At 43.5% G+C, this 21,559-nt stretch overlaps 3 protein-coding genes across 4 annotated transcripts in view; 2 read left to right on the top strand and 1 right to left on the bottom strand.

Annotated features, from left to right (window-relative positions):
• vamp4 (vesicle-associated membrane protein 4) overlaps positions 1 to 8,745 on the top strand; it is a 9,500-nt gene extending 755 nt beyond the window's left edge. The window contains exons 2-9 of one of the 2 annotated variants that reach the window (XM_017031348.2): positions 338 to 457; positions 1,090 to 1,191; positions 2,741 to 2,787; positions 3,262 to 3,312; positions 4,038 to 4,138; positions 6,644 to 6,723; positions 7,124 to 7,175; positions 7,297 to 8,745. In XM_017031348.2, the coding sequence (XP_016886837.1) occupies positions 455 to 457; positions 1,090 to 1,191; positions 2,741 to 2,787; positions 3,262 to 3,312; positions 4,038 to 4,138; positions 6,644 to 6,723; positions 7,124 to 7,175; positions 7,297 to 7,322 (462 nt within the window). In that variant the 5' untranslated portion in view covers positions 338 to 454 and the 3' untranslated portion in view covers positions 7,323 to 8,745. The remainder of the gene's footprint in view (positions 1 to 337; positions 458 to 1,089; positions 1,192 to 2,740; positions 2,788 to 3,261; positions 3,313 to 4,037; positions 4,139 to 6,643; positions 6,724 to 7,123; positions 7,176 to 7,296) is intronic. The other variant, XM_008307131.3, reaches the window with a different exon arrangement.
• Positions 8,746 to 12,193: 3,448 nt separating this feature from the next.
• On the top strand, positions 12,194 to 19,897 carry myoc (myocilin). Its single transcript, XM_008307132.3, has 5 exons — positions 12,194 to 13,081; positions 15,641 to 15,703; positions 15,797 to 15,892; positions 17,731 to 17,942; positions 18,019 to 19,897. Exons 1-5 carry the CDS (start codon positions 12,604 to 12,606, stop codon positions 18,598 to 18,600), a joined length of 1,431 nt encoding a protein of 476 aa, XP_008305354.1. The 5' UTR covers positions 12,194 to 12,603; the 3' UTR covers positions 18,601 to 19,897.
• Positions 19,402 to 21,559, bottom strand: part of prrc2c (proline-rich coiled-coil 2C) — a 20,947-nt gene continuing 18,789 nt past the window's right edge. Inside the window, 2 exon segments of the mRNA XM_025064995.1 lie at positions 19,402 to 21,231; positions 21,336 to 21,500. Of these exon segments, the coding sequence (XP_024920763.1) occupies positions 20,974 to 21,231; positions 21,336 to 21,500 (423 nt within the window). The 3' untranslated portion in view covers positions 19,402 to 20,973.

The following is a 21,559-nucleotide window of genomic DNA, read 5'->3' as shown; positions in this document are numbered from 1 at the left end:
AATCTAAAGATAAACATTCTAAGAAAAAATAAAATGAATGATTGCCACACAAATGTGTGTATTTCCATGTGTGCAGTGGACACTATTGTAACACTATTGTAATAAATACATCTATTTATACTTTTAGTTCTCTGTGTGGCTGTAAAACCATTGCAAATAATAATTAAACCCCTCTGAAAATTGATTAATAATTATTAAACAAATCATCATTATTGCATCTTTAACTAATTAATTAATATTCTTAATTTAAATTTAAATTTGTGTATTGTTCAGCCCTTACATCTTAGAATTAGGTTCTTCTCTCTCTTTCTCTTCATGCTGCCAATGCTTTGGACAGAGCCTTGTCCCCTGCTTTTCTCCTCTTCTCCTCACTGGAGCCACTTAAAAGCCCTTTTCCAATAGCAGTGCCAGAAAAGGACGCTGCTGAGAAAGCCACAGTGTCGCACTGGATTCAATGGTATTAGCTTAAAAAACGTGATGTGCGTGTGTGTGTTTGTGTATGGATGTTTCATTTCATTGGATGATAGCAGCTTGGCCTGAGGATCTCAGGTTGTTATGTGTCACAGAGATGCTTTGTTGAGGCACTGTTAAGACCATTTAAACACTAGCCCAGACTCAAGAGATCAATAGTGTGGGAACAACATGTTTCCACATCTGAGATTGTAGTGATTTTCACCTCCAAAGACTGAGCAATGATGACATTTCCTTTCAAAGTGAAGCCAGCGAGACTGGCTGCTTGTACTGCAGACAGCAGACATGTTAAGGATTAAAACAGCCCACTAGAATATTTATCAATAATTCTGAGAGTTAATACACTTTTTACAGATGTTAGGGCCTAATGGGGGGATCACTTCTCTATTATTGCTTGTCAGAGAATGTTTTACTAATAAGTAGTTTAATCACCATTAGCCTAGCCTAGCCATTCATACATTTGTCCACATTCTAATGTAAAATTGTCAAGATATAGTTGGGAGACTCACTGATAAATGAAGTCATAAATGTGACAGTGGGGCTTATCATAGTTTTGTGTTCAAGTCATCCACTCCTAGTTACACTAGTCCTAACTGATCCTTTATTTGTGTCCTGCAGAGGGAACCAGACCAGGAGGAGCAGTCCGAAGCCAACATGCCCCCCAAATTTAAGCGACACCTCAATGATGACGAGGTCACAGGATCGATTCGTAGTGAGAGAGTGAGTCTGAACTATGGTTTTTTTAGTGGGTTATCAAGGTGGTATATGACAAGAAACAGTGACCTGAAATGTCTGTAAAAAAATGAAAACAGGCAAAATGATTGTGTGAGAAAATAAGGTGAGGAGGAGAATATAAAAGAGACATTGAGATTCAGGCAGGGTTAGCCAACCATTCCTCGTGTGGCCAGAGATCTGGTCTCAATCAAACTGATCCTCCTCTTCCACCCATCATTCCAGCTTGGCCTCTTGCTTATCCTGTACTTCATTGAGTCTCAAGGTTTCCTGTGTAATCATGTTTGTTTTTGTCTTGAAGTGGGATCAAAGTTAATCTTTCAGAGAGAACAGAACAAATACCACCACCTTTCATTCTTCCCCTTCTCTACCTCCTGTCCTCTGATAATAGCTACCAGCCTTTAATGTTTCCCTCACACACAGTGTGGAAAAAAGTAAAGTGGTTGTAGAAAAGGAGACTGTTGTTGCTTAAGCATATAAAAATTTTATGGTCATGGGCCTGCTCTCTCTTCAGCATTTTTGCAGATGGCACGGTCTCAACAAGAAAATAAATGTCCACACTGACAGGGAATAACCTGGCGACTTACACAGTACATGCTGTACCTTAGAGGACTCCTTTAAAGTGGCACAGAGGGTGTGTACTAGTTGACTACCATAAACGTCATCCAAATATAATGTTACAGCATAGTGTTACTGCATTGTATTTGAAAAATACACACAAGGGTGTCATCACGTGATGATAAATATAATCAAGTTACTGAAACCTAATATTTTCAGTAACTTTGAGTTTTCTAGTATAGTAGTAGTAGTTTTAGTATGTAATCATAAAATCAGGCCTTTTGTGAGAATTTTTGGATATTCAGCACACTGAATGTCAATGTCCAAATGAGACATTTACTGTAGAAGTCTGAGTCAGTCTGAGTCTCAGTCATAAGAACATTAGTATATTGATTTTAGGCAAACAGGGCCAAAGACATTTACTGTTAGTCGCTGATTCATAAGTCCTCTATAATGGTGGTGATAATATACGAACACCTAAGTGAAGAAAATAATGTTAAACCCAAGATCCACCATAGGCAGTTTAATGATTTTCATGATTCCCTCTGAACAGGTAGAAGGGAATGTAAGATAAATGTACTGACTAAATACTGCTTCTGATGTCATGTGGTACTCTAAGATTAAGAATGACATTAGAGAGTATTCTAACATTAGTGAAAATCTGCAACTTTAATGTGTACTCCTAAAAAAGATCTCAATGGTAAACATGCTGGAATACATACTATGTGTAATTATTATTGTGAAAGTGTGTTAGGGATGTGTTGTGGTTTTGGGTTGTTTTTTTGTAGCTTAATATTCAGAAGGAACAAATTGGTGTCACATAAACTTGTTTACATTGTAGTGTTGGCAAATACATTGGTATATACACACACCAGTGAGCCACATACTGTGCCACATACCACAGAGGCAGGCTGACAGACTACACTGAAAGAGTATCCATCAGGTATTTTTGACAAACCTCTGAACGTTTGTTTTACAGAGGAACCTGTTGGAAGAAGACTCAGATGAAGAGGAAGATTTCTTTTTGTGAGTAAATGTTACATCTTCACAGATATACTGTAGGTCGTAGTATGTGTATCTTGACTGGCCTGACTGCAGTCAAGATCAGCTCTCTGGAGCGTCATCATCAAGACAAGAAGAAGCTTTTAAAGGTGACCAAGAACTGTTGAGTAAAAGATGAGTAAAAAAAGTCTTGCTTAACTAACCAGTTTCTAAATCGTAAAAACAAGTTTAATCTATAAAAAAAAGAAATTACCTTGGAGTAAATCCTTCTCGGGGGCGACTTTTGAGGCAGTATTCTGCAGGTAGGATTTCAATTTTGGTTCAAATTAAAGGTGAAAACACTGGAAATCTGATGGGTTTACAAGCACTAACAAGTTGCATTTTAGGAAATTTATAGTTGGTGGAAATTCTTATTCTCCAAATGTAAATCCTTGGATACTGTATTTGAAACATTTCCTGTTAATTGGCAACTCTGTCATGTTTTTTTTATTTTTCCAGGCGAGGACCAACAGGGCCGAGGTTTGGAGCACAAAATGACAAAATCAAGCAGTAAGTACAAACATATTCCTTGTTACGACTAAAAGCCAGAGGTCAGGAACGTATTACCGGCCAGATCCATCATACTTTGTTTTGGTGTAGGTGTTACATAACCGTGCTTGTTCACATTTACCAGACGCTGTAGCTGTTAGCCAGTTGTGTAAGAGACACTCCAACATGTGCAGCACAGGTTATTGTGTAACCTTTGCAGGACATCACAGCCCTCTTTAGTCTGTTTCCATGTAAACATCCAGTTAAAGCCAGTCAGAGAACAGAGGAGGTCATTGTTGAGTGTCTGGAACCCAAAGTCTTTTTCCACACTCCCCTCATTCCTTAAACTTTGTCGTTGTTGTGAGCACATGAAACTCAATGCCAATCTTTACAGATTCCAAGAATGTCATGAGCACAGAACCCACGCCTCTCTGTGTCTGTCTGCCTGAACCTGAACCTGTGAGGTTCGGTACCATTAGATGTGTTTATGTGGTCAACAACTCACCACTTTTGATTAGATACAAATTACACATGTAGTTTGCGTTGACTTCATTGTGAAAGTATGCTGGAGCGCAGGTTGGTCTAGCAGTGGAAAATCACAGTGTTGTTTATTAGTGAGGGATGAGTCGTGAAAATTAACCAGTGATTGCATAATAGATTAACTTACCAGGTGCAGACGGATCACAGGGGCGTCGGTCAACCATCTGCATAACAACCTGCACGTCTTTTCAAACTTGTGTGAACAGGGTGCAGTCGCAGGTTGATGAGGTCATCGATGTGATGCAGGAGAACATCTCCAAAGTGATAGAGAGGGGCGAACGTCTCGATGACCTGCAGGACAAGTCAGGTCAGTCAGTGCGCAGTCATATGTGTTTGTGTACTGCACGTGTGACTGTATTGAATATTTGCATGCATTTTATTTTTATTAACACTTGCTGTAAGGATGTTTGCTCTTATCATACGATATAATGCAATATACTGTGTTACTATAAGCATGACGAGTTATTGAGTTTTTCTTTTTTTTTAAACAATTCAGTTACATGCTTAACATCAGGTTACCAAAATGTATCTAGATTTGTAATAACTAGAGAAGAAATATAAGCAAAATAAAATAAATCAACATGAATATTTGCATGGTAACTGTTAATAAAAAATCAATACAGTGCAATAGAATAGATACGGTATCGTAAAATAAAAATATCACAATATTACTGTGTATCAATATTTCCTTACACTCCTAGTTGTTAGCAGTTAACAGTTTTTGTTATAAAAATACTTCAGTATCTGGTTCTTCTTCAGAGTGCACCAACACAGTATATTCATCAGTCGGTCCAAAAACATTTAAACCCTCCAGTTCAGGATGGTTCCTGCAGGACTTTAGCGTTAGCGTGGTAGCAGCTGTTTATATACTCAGTGCCATTCCAGGGATGTAAATGTTACTTCCAGGTTCAGCGTTTTACCAGGTGGATTTCTTAAAGAAATTGTTTTGCAGTTTCATTCAAACATGTTTTCCCTAAGTTTATATAAAACAGTGTGTGAGATGTACTGTATCTACAGAGCTGGTACCTGGTACTTTGTATAGACGTGGCATGTGATGTATGGGAAGATAAAATATTATCAATGGATGGTCAGGATGTAGTCAGCTGACTTTGTTGAGATATTGCTGAACATAAAGTCTTAGCACTGCCCTCTGGAGGCCATACTCTTACTCACTACATGTCATTTGTTCTACTTGTGACGGATGTGTCGAGTAATGAGATAGAACTGAACGGAACCCATCACTTCAGCTAATATTATGGTGTTGGAACATGTTACTCTTCCTGACAGAACATGTCGAGAAGATTTACTCTTGTGGCCGATAAGTTGAAAAGTTAGACGTTAGATGATACAAGAACCCTGGCATTACCCCAAGACGATCACCGTTTTATACAGTTCACACTCATGTTAATGTTCAGACAGTGACGAGAACAGCGGAGACGGCAGCTGAACTTTTTGGCAGTTAGTGAGAGGATATTTTTTCTGTAATGTTACAAATGACGAAACAGAAATCGTGTTTTATATTCAAAGCCTGTTGGGTTTCAAAGTGGGGACATTGAACGCAGCAAAGACAGAGACAGAATACAGATTAGACCTAGTTGTTAAAAAATGAACTGAGAGTTTCAGTCTTCTACTGTAGCTTCAACGTCATATTGAAGAAATCTGAAGTACAAAGCAGAATCCCACCGCAGCCCCTGAAAAGATGTGTGTGTGTGTGTGTGAGAGAGAGAGTTTCAGGTGGTTCAGGTTTGAAGTTTTCCTCACAGGGAACAAAAGGAAGTTTTACTGCCATTTTCGTGAAGACTGAAAGATGTTTTCAATTTTAAATATTGTCTTTATTTGCCCCATAGTGAGGAATCTGCGCCGGTTTCTAGTTTCATTTCTAATGTTCAGGGAGAGAGTCGGACCAATGGTTGGGTTTTAAATACAGTTCAGTGGAGTTTAGAGCAAAACTCTCGACTTCAATTACTTAAATATTGTCCTTCAGGACCAGGTCAACCACTGGGCTTCAGCTCTTCTTTCTCGTGACAGTCCGTAGTCGATCGTTCACAGTGAATATATTCACACAGGTGTTGTGTATAACTGTTCATCACTCCTGTCATGTTCTCCAGCCGACTGAGACAATGCCACACATCTGGTGCACATCTGTCCTCGCACGTGTCTCCCTACAGTACATATACTCCCAAGCAGTAAACTCTATGTGAGTTTTTATAATTTCATGTGATTGACACTGGCCGTTTGGTCCGAGCCTCCCCCTGCAGGAAAGCGTTGTTAAATTCCACAAGATTAACGAGACTCATCTGGCTCGTTTTCTTTGTAGTAGCCACAGTCGTTAACGGGCACATGTATGTTGAAGCTGGACAGACAAAGAGAAGGCTCCGAGGAGGACGCGAGGTTTAGAAAGGGCGAGCATTGCATGCTGGGCCGTTGTTACCGTCCTGTTAACACGTGTAAACATCAAGTTAACGACAGCATCCAGGGAGTGAAGCCAGACCAGTGTTTGTGTGAGAGCAGTTTGAAACAACAGAACCAGGAGGGAGGACATGTGTTTTTGTTCCGCTCTGTATAATAGGCTTGGCAACAGGTCGTTCACCACGACATGTCAGAAGAGCTCAAACTGAACAAAGTCATTGTGGTCTCACCGGCGGAGCAGCAGGTCTTGCATAACTCACACGTTACAATAGCAAATGAAGAACACACAGTCAGTTTAACCAATCACAGCTCTTTAAAATCACAAAACCAAATGTAAGTTAATGTTTGCACTGATTTTGTTTTTTTCTTATTCTGCTCATGTTCTGGTCACGTGACGCTTCAGAGAGTTTATCGGACAACGCATCTGCCTTCAGTAGCCGTGCCAAACAGCTGCACCGGAGGATGTGGTGGAGAGACATGAAGGTGTGTATTTTTGTGTGTAACAGTTGTTTTTACACCTCATCAATTCTTCAGCTTTTTATTTTATTCGTTAGACTAAAAAACTGTAGTGGAGAGAGAAAGTAGCTAACGTTTAGTTTAACGACACAGAAGGGCTGTATTTGAACACATCACTTTTGTTTTCCTTCCTTGGTTTGGCATAGATAGATAGATGGATACAGTACTGTACAGTACTACAGTACTTGAAACTTGACTGGACTTGATGGACTATTCTCAGATCAGAGTTGCGTGCGGCCGTCATTTTTAAAAGGCTGCCTTTAATTTTAAGGAGCATTTGTGTCCAATGTACGTCTGTGTTTTTGTTTATCTGGTGGTCTCTCCTTTGTTTACATGATGTCGTTGTTGTGCGTTAACTGTTCCACAGATGAAGATGATCATTGCCTTGGTTGTAGTTGCTCTCCTGCTCATTATCATCAGTGAGTACGACACGACAACTCCTCTCTACTCTCATAAAGTCTGCGGTTCTGAACCTCCCTCATCAACCTCCTGTCTTCTTCTTCTTCTTCTTCTTCTTCTTCTTCTTCTTCTTCTCTGTAGTACCAGTCATCCTGCGATATCGTTAGACTCTGAAGAGGAAGAAGATCAGGAGGAGGAGGAGGATGGACACCACTACTCTTCTTCCTTTTTCTACCCACAGTCCTCCACTCCTGCTAGGGGTCGCCAGCCAACCTTCCACTTCACTTTAAGCCTTTATTCCGTCAAGGCTCTGGCTTCACATTATCCTTAGAGCAGATCTTACTGTAGTATTTACTACTTTAAACTGCTGTGAGATCAGTTCTAAGGTTCTGTTAGATGATGGGGGAACACAACACGGAACCATTTGGGAAATATTTGAGTGCATTTGGAGAGAACACGAAAACGCTAAGCCATCCAGTCAGAGCGGAGGATTTAATTTCATGATACATATCACATGTTAGGCCCTGGGTTTGTTTTTATTACGGGGGGGTGTAGTCAGGGGGTTGGGGGTGGGAGGGGGTCTGCAGATTACATCATAAAGACAAATACTGTAAAGACAGGCCGATCATGCCGACAGTGCATTTTGAGTTTAGCTGGTCTGACTCTGCTGCAGCAGCCTCATCAAAAGACGCTGTGAACAAATCCATAGATCAAACCCCACATGTCGACCCCCGAACCTCCCACCACCCCCACCTCACCTCTGAAACACAGATGGAACGTTTTGTGAGCAGAAGCACAGAAGCACACTTTGCCGTCAGGAAATAGTCAGGAACGCCCGGGGTCGGTCTGTGCAGACGACCGTAGCTTCTATCAATCATTAGAAATATCTGGTCGATGATAAAACTCTTACTTTATCAAAATTCTTCTCCAATTCTTTTCTGATAAGTGACGAATGGAAACACCATTTGTTCCGACAGCATCCTGCGTTCTGACAACGTGATCGACTCGTAATAAATTTCTCATTTCGCTCTTCCTGCTGGAGATTTGTTGTACTGCACATCAGGACCCATTCAAGCCAAAACCTCATGATGAATGTTCCTCCTCAGTCTATTCTCAGTCTCCTCAGTGGCCCTGAGCTCTGGGCCATACCTGTCTCAGTTCCCTTTTTTTTTTACATCCACATGCATTTTTCACAATACAGAGGCTTTCATTTAGCTTTTTCACTCACTCCCCTCATTCTTACCACACTTTTGTTACTCGGTCTGGTGCTTGTCTTGAATGCTGGTATTTCCATTTTTTTTATCTGACTGTATTTTCAGACCAATTTTAAAAACGGATAGTTTAAGGGATGCAAGAAAAAACTGTAAAAAAAAAAAAAATTAAACTGTGAAACATGGGCGTCATTGTGTCTGGAGGAGTCGAGTGTCTGACAGGCTTCACCTCTGCATTGTTGTCATTTTATTTTGTTTATGTAATTTATTTCAGCTGTAAATATTAATTCAGTAAAGATGTACAATATCCTGGCCTTGCATTGAAAAGTCGATATATTGATCATTTTTTGCTCCGAAATAAAGGTGATTTTAAAGTGCCTCTGTCTGGTTTGAAGCGGTTTGACTGAAACATGAAAGAATCTGTCAAAAAAACTTCAAAGGAACTGCGAGAAGAAAATGTGAGCTGATGGGACGACGGATGAGGTAAAGCAGGAAAAGCTAATTGTGGTGTCATCGGTCCAGTTTGGATCGCTGCGACTGTCAGTTCACTCTCCAAGCTCCTGAGCTTTCATTAACCGACTCCTTTATTGGTCTCTGATTTCACCCACAGTGTGGAGTCTCCAGATGGCACTAAAGTCAGAGGGACTGGAGACCGTGGAGCGTTATAGTTCTGACAGATGGGCTTCTATAGCCTGCAGTGAGCAGATGCAGATGCTGCCCTGCCTTAATATTCAGCTTTAAACTTTATTGATCAGTCACTGGTCGCCTTTCTGCTCCCACTCAATGCTAATGCACCAGACAGGGAGTGGTGGTTTTATTTCAGCTTTGAAGATTGACAGGTCATATATATCCTCCTCATTAATCTGACGGCTAGTTGGTGAAGGGGTTCTGCTGTTTTCACTGAGTCAGAGTGGTAGACATAAGGAGGTTGATGGACAACCCTTTTCTCAGTTTCATCCACATTATAAATAGATGTGAGAAGACGATTCATTTAACCACAGACGTTTCTGCGTGAGAAGCCCAGTATTAGGTTTGTTTTCTGGATTATATTTCAATTGAGAAAAAAAATAACCATGTTCTGTCAGGACCCTTGCACTCTTATTGCTTATTACTAACCAAAGCAAGCACCACGACCAGCATCTTTATTATCAGTCCAGCTTTAGTGGCTGTAGAATGTTACAGGTGCCTCTGGAAACTCATTTTCTCTCATTAAAAAAACCCAGGAGCAAAAGTTGAGGTTTGTTTTTGTGTCAGGACTTTGTTTAAAATCCAGGGGAAAGAATTCAGTTTATGTTACACCGTGCTGTATTTTTGTGCGCATGCAGCCATTTTTATCCTTCTGGCTTTGCTGACACACCCACACTGGCAGCGGAGGATGTTTTGATCCTGTGGTAGAAACTCATCCCGGATGACATCAGATTCCAGACATAACAGCGCTTATGTGAGTCATATTAAAGTCATATAATAGACATATTAAACTCACAACCAAGAAGGGTGGTCGGCCGTGCCAACTGGCATTAGTCTGAGTCAGGGTGAGATGCAGAGGAAGTCAGGAATAAATCTCCAGACCGGTCACATATGAGAGTTCCATTGAGTGAAACGTTTAAACCCTTGATCTTTTCCCAGCTCCTCTCTTCACTTCTCCTACTTTGATTGTTTTGTTTCCACCCGTGGTCCCTACAGTCTGTCTGTTGGCATGTGCTTTCTATTATATTTGTTTATTCCTCTTTTTTTTTTTGTAATAAATGACGACAGACCCCATACAAAGAACAACTAATCATACATAGTAACGCAGTCAAAGTCCCAAAGCAGTTGCTCTGTTCATCTTCACTTCAAGTTCCCCGTCAGACACAGAACCGTATGTTCTTTTATGTTCCGCAGCAGTGGAACCTCTTCTTCCATCCTCTACGACCTCTATATTCCATCAGAGAATTTTCTCTGAATTTTTTTTTTTCTCCATGGTAGCTCACATCTCCACTATCACAAGTCCAAACCTTATCTCCAAACTATTCAACCTGATCCTCTGATCTGTTATCAGGCTCATTTCCAGTGACCAAGTTTAGCACTTTCTCTGTCCATCTGCAGCTCAGCCGTGTGTCTTATAAATAACCGCTGCCTCCAAACAAAACATTCAGAACTTTGTGTTTTACTCTTACCTCCATCTTTCTGTCACCGTCCTCCTGACACTCATCATCTTCATCATTGTCCTTTACTTTGCATGGTTGGTCTCTTGCATCTTCTTCACCACCTTGAATCTCTCCATCCACGTCCATGTATTCTGTTCATAAGGAAAGTAAAGTCATACATTGTTTTGTAATGTCAAATGTAAAGTAACTGTAGTTAAACAAGTTCATTCAAATACACATTTAACCATATGTGTAATGATCTTAAATAACAATATTTTTTAAATGTAATTTAAGGTCCTAAATTAGGAGAAACTGTTACATTCAGTGGAACAAGGAAACAGGCTGGACCCAAACGCAGCACTCGAGAGCAAGAAGTTTATTCAACAGTCCAAACTTAAATGATCAGGCAGGTAATCCAGGATTACTCACACAAACTAGAACCAGGGCAGGAACAAGGAACAGGAATCTCACAAACGCAGGTGTAAGGAACATAAAACAGGAGACAACAACCTGCACTGACCACTGACCAAACCATGAAGAGTGTACCATGACCAGACCAGGCCAGGTGACGCGAGTGAGACTGATGAACTGGTGATCACAGGACACAGGTGAGGGTGATGACACTGACAGAAAGAAAGTCTTGGACCCTGACTTTATACTTTGACTAGTTCCATGTTCCATCTGACCACAGGTTTTCTTCTATTCTGTAAAGAGAAAGTCCAATATCTGAACAACATTTCAGACATTAACAAATCCACATTTGAACCTCTGACACTGTTCACTTTCCTTCTGTTTGTTTTTGTGGATAAAATGTCACCTGTGAGTGAACGTGCCCAGATTTCCAACATCATTTCAGTCAGAGCTTTGGGAGGACAGCTGTCCCTCTGCCCCACAGAGGTTGAAGAAGATGATGTTTGAAGAAGAAAAGTGAGGAGAGATGAGAGAGGGAAGGGCGGGATGTTAGTGTAAGCTGAGAGCTCTGAGGGTGAGGAAGTGTCAGTGTTTACACACATGCCCCGCTCTACGGGCATCTTTTTTCTAAATTCTAACTGTTATATTCTGGATCTCTAAAAATAAGAGAGTGCTCGTGGACATATTAGATAACTGAAGACATCACTGGCTGTGGTTTCGGGTGTTGTATTATAGGAATACGTCTAGAGAGACAGGATGGGAGTCTGCAAATTCAAATATCTCACTGATGGTTAATATTAAAAAATGAGTAGAGAAAATATTAACAACCAAGAATCAGGTCATCAGTGGGTCCACACAGGTGCGAGGTTATCGATGAACCTGTCCTATTGACGACCTATTTGGCTGCTTGCGTCACTCTCAGGCCCCCTACCAATCTGAAACAGGACACCGGCTCCTGGGGAGGTAATGGTATCCACTGAGGCCCAACTCTGTGAACCACTGTGAACCACGCTGGGCACAAAACCTCCTGAACCTCCTGAGACACGTGGGATTGTGGATGTATGGCCATGTTTTTGATAGTAGAAGAAAAGTGAAGTCGGATGTTAGAAATAAAATCTTGTACTGGAGAAAAACAACAACTAGTCAAACACACTCAGAAATTGGTTCAAAAAAGAATCTTTCTAAACTCCAACACACACACACACACACACACACACACACACACATATTTGCCACTGCCCCCCTCTCTCCCCCCTCTCTTCCTCTTCTCTAGAAGAAAAGTGAAGTCGGATGTTAGAAATAAAATCTTGTACTGGAGAAAAACAACAACTAGTCAAACACACTCAGAAATTGGTTCAAAAAAGAATCTTTCTAAACTCCAACACACACACACACACACACACACACACACACACAAATTTGCCACTGATCCCCTCCCTCTCCCCACTCTTCCACTTTTCTCTCCTCCCTCCCTCTCACATCTCCTCTCTTCCCTCCTTCCGTCCCCTTCAGATTGTATAAATATCTGTGAGCCGTTGAGCAGAGCTCAGTGTTACAGACCTGTCCACTTAGAGAGAGCCAGGGGGAGAAAATAATAAGAGGGTGAGAGAATCCTGACCAGTGTTACATCCATTCAAGTAACACCTGTTACTCAAGACTTTCCTGCGGCAAACACTTTAGAGAAGTTCTAAACTCCCAGGATGTTGTCCCTGCTCCTGCTGCTCCTGCTGGGTCTCCTGCTGCGCAGTGATGCCCAGGACAGAGCCTCTCTGTGGAGGGGAAACGACCGGAGCGGACGATGTCAGTACACCTTCACCGTCCCCAGCCCCGTGGAGTCCAGCTGTCCACAGACCGGGGGCGTAGAAATGGAGGGTCTGAAGACCAGACTCAGTTTGCTGGAGGCGATGGTGAGCCAGCTGACAGGAAGAGAGACTGGAGGTCCCCAGGCGGTCGGAGCCAGAGCTCAACCTGAGCTTCAGGAGGCGCTGAACCGGGGGCTGGGGGAGAGGAACCTGCTGCAGGGAGAGAAGGAGCGGCTAGAGAGGGAGCTCAGGGGGCTTCAGCAACGCATGGAGGAGATGAGGAGGGAGATGGAGAAGCTGAGGAACAGACCCTGTCCTCCCGTGGTGCCACCTAGCCCCCCGCTGCAGAACAGTGGCTTGATGAGACCTGCTGGGGGTAAGAGATGACCTCAGACCTCCACAGACTCTTAAACTGAAAAATATGCAAAATTCCACATTTTGTACACAAAGTTGTAGAACTTCCAAATAAGCGTCAGACTTAATGGTGACATGTGAATGTGGCTCTGGTTATGGGTTACTTGAGGCAGTAAAGTGATGACATAATTATGTCATGTATGTATGGAATACCATCCATTACCAGGCTGTGACACATGCCAGGGCATCATGAGTGTGTGTCTACAGCAGTGAAGTTCAACATCTACACTCCACATTAGACTGGAGACAAAGGGGATTCTGTCATGGTGTGTACGTGTTTGTATGTGGCACTCGTGTGCCGAATGACTTGGCTGCCATATTAGTCTGTAAAGGCACTTGTCTTGGGTTTCCCTCCTTCCCGTTTCCTGTCTACATTTAGCGACGTTACAGAGAGTTGGCTCAGTATTTATGAGCAGATCCTGCTCTGTTTATGAGCGGTGTTTCCCTCCCCGCGCGTCGAGCAGGGTGACAAAAGTCAGACCGGGGAGGGCGGGAGGTGGCTGAAATGCGATGCGCGCTTAGGAAGAGGCGATGATTCCTTCCCAAGGTCTCGTCCCGGGGCTTGTGATGACGCCGTGTGGGTCAAGACTTGTGGAAGTGGGAGGGGGGCTGTGAAGGAGTCCTCCAGTCTAAGAACACTACACCTCCAGGGGTTCCAAAGAAATTGGAATTTATCTGGGAGCCACGTAAGGTTAAGCCTTGGTATTTGGAGTGTTTGCCAAGTCCAAACAACCGTCTAATTAGACCCAGAGCTCATAATTTCAGCCAGCGCCTCCTGTTGGACACCATCCCCATTCTATTCTCTCTTTGACCTCTTGGCCTTTGGGGTATATTGCTTGTAAAGCGGAGATTGCCAGCAGCAGTAAATCCTTCTGTACCAACAGCCAGCTCTCTCTGTGCTGGGAGGACATAGATACTGCATGTATCTGTACTCCAGGTTCTCTGCTCAGCTCCTCAGGTTTACTCCTGCTGCAGAAATACACAGACTAGTCCTCTCTGGGCGACAGACAGATGTGGAATAAACCATATGGAAAGGAATAAACTCTGTGGGGGGTTTTATCTTTCAGATTCACACCATTGTTGAAGTAATCAGTCATTGTTGTCTTGACTAATACTTGACTCCAAATCTCACAAACATGATTCCAATATGGTATTAATGACATTTTGAAGGAACATTGTGCCATTGGGCAAAGAAAAGGAGTTTTGTAATTTGCACATTTGAAGATACTTCATTTTAATGACAGAGAACTGACATTGAACCTGGAACCAATTAGCGTCAGTTCACCGAGGCATGCTAACTGTGAAGGCAGCAGTCGACATGAAGAAATCTGAAGAGATGTTTCAATCACAGGAGGTATAAAACCTCACTCTTTCACCAACTTGTTGACCCTTAATTATATGACCAATCAGAAAGAGCAGAGGCTGACCACATATGGCACACACACACACACACCAAAAACCCTGACCTCAGCCCCACATTCTTCAGTTTTGCTAAACATCCTCCTGTTTAGAACGTACCGACCTCTTGGTACCTTTCATCAACGGTGCACATCAGCAGCAGCAGCCACCACATGCTAACGTTTGTTGCTTTCTGCATCATTAGAGCTTGTTACATGTCTGCAATCACTCAGTGCTGCACACGCAGGAGCCCAGCAGGTACTGCACGTCCTCAGGTGATAGAAAAAGTAGACAAAGTAGTTGTCACCATGAAGTATTATTTAAGTTTGTACTCCTTGAGCTGTCAAACAGTTTGACAATGAGGAGAGGACTGGGGAGGAGAGCAGAGGAGAGGACAGGAGAGGAGAGCAGTGGAGAGGAGAGGAGAGGCGGGGGGAGGAGGGGAGGGGGGGGGGGGGGGGGAGAGGAGAGGAGGGAAGAGAAGAGGAGAGGAGAGGCGGGGGGAGGAGGGGAGGGGGGGGGGGGGGGGGGAGGAGGGGGGAGGAGAGCAGAGGAGAGGCGAGGAGAGGAGGGAAGAGGAGAGGAGGGGAGGGGAGGGGGGGGGGGGGGAGGGGGAGGGAGGAGAGGAGGGGGGGGGAGAGGAGAGGGGAGGAGGGGAGGGGGGGGGAGAGGAGGAGAGGAGAGGAGAGCAGGGGAGAGAGGAGGAGAGGAGGGGGGAGGCGGGGAGAGGCGCGGCGAGGGGAGCGGGGGGGGGGGGGGGAGAGGAGAGCAGAGGAGAGGACGGAAGAGGAGAGGAGAGAGAGGAGAGGAGAGGAAGAGGAGGAGTCTGACAGTAACACACACGGTGAGAGGAGCCGGAGGGTTTGTTTGAAGTTTTGACGTTGTGACGTTGACAGTGTTGCAGTAGGATGGGGTTTCAAGTGTGTCGTATGAGTGTTACCGTCGGTCAGGCTACCGACTGTCTGACTCCAGAGCAGCTGGGAATTCAGTCCAAGGTATTTGTCTCTTGCTGTCCCATTTCCTGTAGTCACAACTGTCACATCCACACTGGGGTGAAAACTGTCAAAGGTAAATAGCAATAAAGGAACTCTGTTTGTCTGTGTGTGTGTGTGTGTGTGTTAAGGCTCCACCCTGTTGACCAGGCCCAACAGACAGGGAGACAGCAGCAGCAGCAGCAGCTTCAGAGGTGGGATATATTTTATTTTCTGAAAAACCACCTTCATTTACTGTTTTCTTTTTTTTTATTCCTCCTCTCTCGTCTCTTCTCTTCCTGTCTCAGACTCGGCGTGGCAGTACGGACATCCAGGTTTCCAGGAGCTTAAGGCTGAGGTGACCGAGGTACCTGCTCCTGACGGCTCCAACAACAACAACACAGGTCTTTGTCTAGGATTCACCCCAATATAAATATAATATTTGATTTACCCGATAGCATACGGCTAAAGAGAACCAAAGGCCTTTGTCTGCAAAAACACCAGCCCAGCTCATCTAACCCTCTAGAAAAACAGGACTCAGACAAAACTACTTTATAAAATAGATCAGATGAATGATTCGATCCAGGCCTCACATAAACCACAAATGTGTTGCTATGTAGTCCACTTCATCACTTTATTACATAGAGTTTTATTTCATGTCACTCAAGCATCCAGTTATTGTTGACAGCTCGATCACACATCGCTAAAGTTAGAAAAGGTTAAAGAACCTCCAAACAACACCAAAAAAACCCTCTTGCGACCCACCTGAGGGTCGCGACGCCGTCTTGGAGAAACAATGCTCTAAATCACACAGCTTACGACCACGTAAGTTAGTGGTGATAAGGCAAAAAGCATTAGCGTTGTCAACCAAATGTTAACTGAAGAAAAAAAGTGACTTCCACACCTGAGTATGTCGAGTGTAAAAAGGCCAGGGCCGTAAAGAACAGGTGATTTAAGGCTGATCCTCTAAAATCCAGTCTTGCCAAGTCGTAAGTCTCCCACTCTTTCACCCCCACACCTTAACCCCCAGGTCCATTTGACCTGAAAACATGACACTCACCCCCCCTGCTGACAGCCTCAAAGCAAATACTGCTATTAATACTGCGGCGTTTGGAAGCAGCAGACCAGAGTCATGCCAGTGTAGAGCCATGAGGGGCCCCTGTTGAGTTTGGACTTTGGCTCGTTAATGGAAATGTAATGAAATGACAAATGAGGACGTCACCTCCTCAGACTTTATCAGGCTTCATGAAGCCCACTGAATGGCGGCACAGATTGGACTGACTGGCAGCCGTAACTACAGGACGAGCCGTAATAAGTGACATGTATCAGTGAATTACATGACTAACAGATGACCCCTCAACTCGCCCCTCCTTTTCCCAAGTGCGTCAGGAAACCACGGCGGCCTCTGCATACCAGCAAATGTTTAAAGACCCTTTGACTCTCCCCTTTTTGACGTTTGCTCCTTTTGTCCCACAGCTTTATACATTAGTTTTACGGGGGCAGAGTTTGCCCAGAAAGCACAACAACAATCGCTATGGAAACACAGCCTTACTTTCGCGACATGTTTATGAGCCAATAAAAATTCATCAAAGCCTCTTAAATGTCACTGAGTGAACCTTAAAGAGCACATGGCGTGTACACGTGAAGTCACATAATCTGTAATGAGACCATGCCACACAGGAGCTACAGGGTAATAGGGGTATTTATAAAACATATTCCTATCTAACCCTAAATCTGGTGCTGCGTCCTGGACCTGTGAGCAAGGTGTATTTTAGGAAGTGGTAAATATACAGCAGGCCTTATCGTCTTCCCAGTGAGAGAGTTTCTTTAGACAGGATGAGCCGGTGTTCAACAGCTGCCATGCTGGTTTGGACTTGGGGCCACAGAGGTGTCAATCACCGTCTCAGAGCTAATTTTCTGTCATGCTAAGAAATAATGTTTTCACCACACATTCCACCGACCCACAGAGCACATTCTTACTCCCTCGATCACAGGCATGTCGCGGGGCTCTCAATTTTTTCCCTAAGCTTTATGTTTATCCCCACATAATTTGTCATATCTAAATCTTAAAACCATGAATGCTGTTTTTGCATGGATGACACAAAGAAAATTGCTTTAATTAAAGTAACAAACCAACATTTGAGACCATTATTAGCTAACATAATCATTAATGTATCTAATTGTTGCATGTACCATCGCTGAGATAAAAGAGTGTGGTTTCTCTCCTGCTCCGTGCTCACAGGTTGTGGAGAGTTAGTATCAGTTGGTGAGCCAGTCACTCACAGGAAGGCTGACAACATAGCAGGTAAATATGGGGTCTGGATGCAGGACCCTGAGGCCGTTTCCCCCTACGGACCCAACATGGTGTGGCGCATCGATACTGTTGGGACTGACGTGAGGCAGCTGTTTGGGTATGAAGACATGGAACAACTCTCAAAAGGCTTTCCATCTAAGGCAGGTGTCTGCATATTCTGTCAGAAATGGTGAAAAAATATTGGGTGACTTTTGTTAATCTTTTTTCCTCTTACAGGTGCTGCTGTTGCCAGAGTTGGTAGAAAGCACCGGTGCCACCATTTATCGCGGCTCTCTCTACTATCAGAGGCGCCGTAGTCGCACGCTCATCCGCTATGACCTTTCTTCTGAAAGCACTGCTGCCAGACGTGATCTTCCCCACGCTGGATTCCACGGCCAGTATCCTTACTCCTGGGGAGGCTATACTGACATTGATTTGTCCGCGGACCAGCAGGGACTGTGGGCCGTCTACTCCACCAGCAAAGCCAAAGGTGCCATAGTCATCTCACAGCTTGATCCCAACACACTGGAAGTGAGGAGAAGCTGGGAGACCAACATCAGGAAGAGCTCCGTGGCCAACTCCTTCATCGTTTGTGGAAGGATGTACACCATAGCCAGCTATTCCGCCTCCAACACCATCATCAACTACATGTACGACACTGCCACCAGCCAGGGGAAGGCCGTGTCCATCCCCTTCAGGAACAAGTACCAGTACAACTCCATGGTTGACTACAACCCAACTCAGAGGAAGCTGTTTGCTTGGGACAACTTCCACCTAGTGTCCTACGACCTCAGGTTAGGCCGCAGGCAGGCCAACTGAGGCCAGAATTATGACTGTTAATAAGTGACCTGTTCCTGCTTCAAAGACTCACTGACAAAGATATGTGTTAGAAATAGTTCAAAGGCTTCCACCATCAGTCAAAACGCAAAGAAAACTGTTTGAGGAACAGTGTCAGCTATGAGTTTTCTAGGTCAGAGAACTGTTTTGTTTTATTATTTTTTTTTGTGGCCCAGTCCACAAACAAGTTTGTAGAGGAATTATTTTTGTACTGCCTTTAACACAGATGTATTATCATTTTGTTTTACGTCGAGCTATAAATGAGTTCTAAAATTTAAACATAGTTCACAGCATAGACTCTTGTGGTATAACATGCTACTGCATCTCGCTGATCGTGTTTTTAATCATGTTTTTTCTCACTCAGCATGTTATGCATAATACTGCATGTACTTCTACACTGTAGTCAGCACTACTGGTGTTCGAAAGTCAAATAAAATAAACTTGGTCAACTACACTTTCATTTGGCTTATTTTGAATTGTGCACCTAAAAAAAGCAGACTCGGCCTCACAAATGAATGGGTTAGGATGATGATTAGGCTTCCCTAGCGGCGAGTGACAGAATCTCAGTTATCAAGAAAGTGACTTTAATGAAACAGTTTCAACTCAATTCAAAATGGCACTACACATCAAAGTACTTACAAACATCAGGTTATCTGAATGTGTAATTGGAATTACTCCCAAGTGGCCATAGTGACCTGGCCTAGTGATCATGTGCATGTTTTTTTTTTTTTACTGAGGACATTAGAGAAACATCTCCAAATTAAAGTCAAGTCAACACAGACATTAACAGTATATTATTTTTATTAGTTTCTGTAACCAAACCAAGAGAATGTAAATAAGACCGTACATCTTTAATACAGCGATGAAACCCCTGTACAAGTACAACAAAAAAATAAAACAAAAGAATAATCCCCACCCTCCCTCATCCATTATCCACTGTAAAGGTTAGAAGAGGGGAGGATGTCCTCCGCACCTCAGGGTGCAAACCGTTGTACACGTCTGAGAAACCCTTTTAAACCACAACCCTGAGGTGAGAGCATTTTGGGTGGGACAGCCAACGGAGGTGAAGCAGAGACTGAAAACAGCACTGATTGCTCTCAACAGTATAGACATCAAAACAGTAAGTGTCCTTCTAACCATTCTTTTCTTCGTCTGTCCTGCTCTGGTTCCCCCTAGTGGAGGCTGACACACACGCACACTGAAAGGTTTTCTGACATTCAATTCCTTACAGTTAAAACTCCTCAAAATAGCCCTCGCCTGCTATTTTTGGCTAAGGGCACTGGAATCAGTCAAAAGCAGCAAGTGTGGGTGCTTTACAGTTACCTGTGTGTGTGTGTGTTTGTGTGACAGCTAAGTGGGTGTAAAAATCAGTGAAAGTGTGTAAACCTGCACTAGCTGCTATGTAGTGATCACATGTAGGTAATCCTATCAGTCAAATTTCAAAACCCTGCCGCCACAGCAACAGCTATTAAAAAAAGAGCTGTGACATTTCTGCGCTGCTTTTACCTTTGGGTAAGTATACAGGAGAGCCCAGCTGTGAGCTACCGTCTGTACACTGCACACACTACACACACAACTTCAACACATCACTTATTCTCAGGCAAAGAGAGCAGAAGGCAGGAGCTAAGGCTCACAGGCAGACTTATCCATAAATCATTCATTTTCATCCAAATGCTGACATTTTCACATTTTCATTTTGGTTAAAATAAAATAACAGAATTTCTGATTCCACCTCTCCGTGGGATAACCGCTTACGAAACCATAAAGAGTGCATGTGCATGAGCACAGACCTCTACATCAGTGAGGGTAGGACACATGAAACAAGTTTGCTTCACTACATATACTCGTGATTGTTTTGACTACAAAAACAAATCTGGTTCACTCTTCCTTTAACAAAAGTGTTTTTTTCTTCCTTTTCATGAGCATGATCCTATTTAGGGACAAAAGAAATTAAAAGGAACAGAAATAAAGATCTTTAAAAGTGGCAAACTCAGCAGCAAATCTTATTGTGATTTTTCTCTCGCCAACATAAATCTACTATCAGTGTAGATTCCTAAGGAACATCTTGTGCAGCCATTAATCAGCATCTAAATATGATGAAAGAATTTAAATCAAACGCACACCCCTCTCCCCCACCCCTCAGTGGGCTAGGAACACGGAAGAAAGGAAGAGGACTTGATGCATATATGAATGTGTAGGACAGCGCCTACTCTCAGTAACCAACAGGATTGTGACTTCTTCCCTACTCTTCCTCCTCCCCACACCGTCCCCCTGGGAATGATATGACCGAGTGTATGGGGCTATTTTCTCTCTTCCATCCATGTGCATCTCCATCTGAAGATCGTCTCCAGCTCTTTACTTGCTCTCTTCTGGTTTGATGGCCTGTGGTTTTATTGGGCCAGTTCTGATGGGCTTAGCCGTAGAGACGGGGGGTTTGTCAGAATCTGGGCGATCACCTCCCGCCTGATGGTTTGTTGTGGCCGAGGCGTCGAGGGAGGGTTTCCCCCCCTGATCGAGCCGAGTCGCCTTGTTTACTTGTGGAGGCTTGAGCTGCTGCTGCTGCTCTGAGAAGAACTTGTGAGTGGACTGCAGCACTTCAGCTCTCTGCTTTGCCTATAGAGAGAAATAAAAGATGAGCAGAGCTAAAACAATCAGCAAAAATCAGTCAGATTACTGGAATGGCCTGCAATAAAATAATGATAACAATAGAGAACAACCTTTAAATCCTGTTCAGCTTTTAGAGAAGACTGTGTGCCTCTAGGTACAATAGAAGGACCAGAGGGTCCACGCAGAGGATGTTGGCTGTGCTGGCTGTGCTGGCTGTGCTGGGGGTGCTGAGGGTGCTGGGGATGCTGGGGGTGCTGAGGGTGCTGAGGGTGCTGTGGGTGCTGTGGGCGGGGATGAGGCATCAGACCACCCCCCATATTGGGTGATATTGGGG

Source organism: Cynoglossus semilaevis, chromosome 2 (assembly GCF_000523025.1).
Source record: "Cynoglossus semilaevis isolate Cse_v1.0 chromosome 2, Cse_v1.0, whole genome shotgun sequence".
NCBI classification, from domain to species: Eukaryota; Metazoa; Chordata; class Actinopteri; order Pleuronectiformes; family Cynoglossidae; genus Cynoglossus; species Cynoglossus semilaevis.
This window is presented reverse-complemented; position numbering and strand designations above follow the sequence as displayed.

Bases quoted from the DNA above. Each gene is read 5' to 3' on its own strand.
- myoc (XM_008307132.3), top strand. From the start codon at position 12,604: ATGTTGTCCCTGCTCCTGCTGCTCCTGCTGGGTCTCCTGCTGCGCAGT. The intron at 13,082-15,640 runs GTAAGAGATGAC...GTGTGTGTTAAG, and splicing joins CTTGATGAGACCTGCTGGGG to GCTCCACCCTGTTGACCAGG. The intron at 15,704-15,796 runs GTGGGATATATT...TTCCTGTCTCAG, and splicing joins CAGCAGCAGCAGCTTCAGAG to ACTCGGCGTGGCAGTACGGA.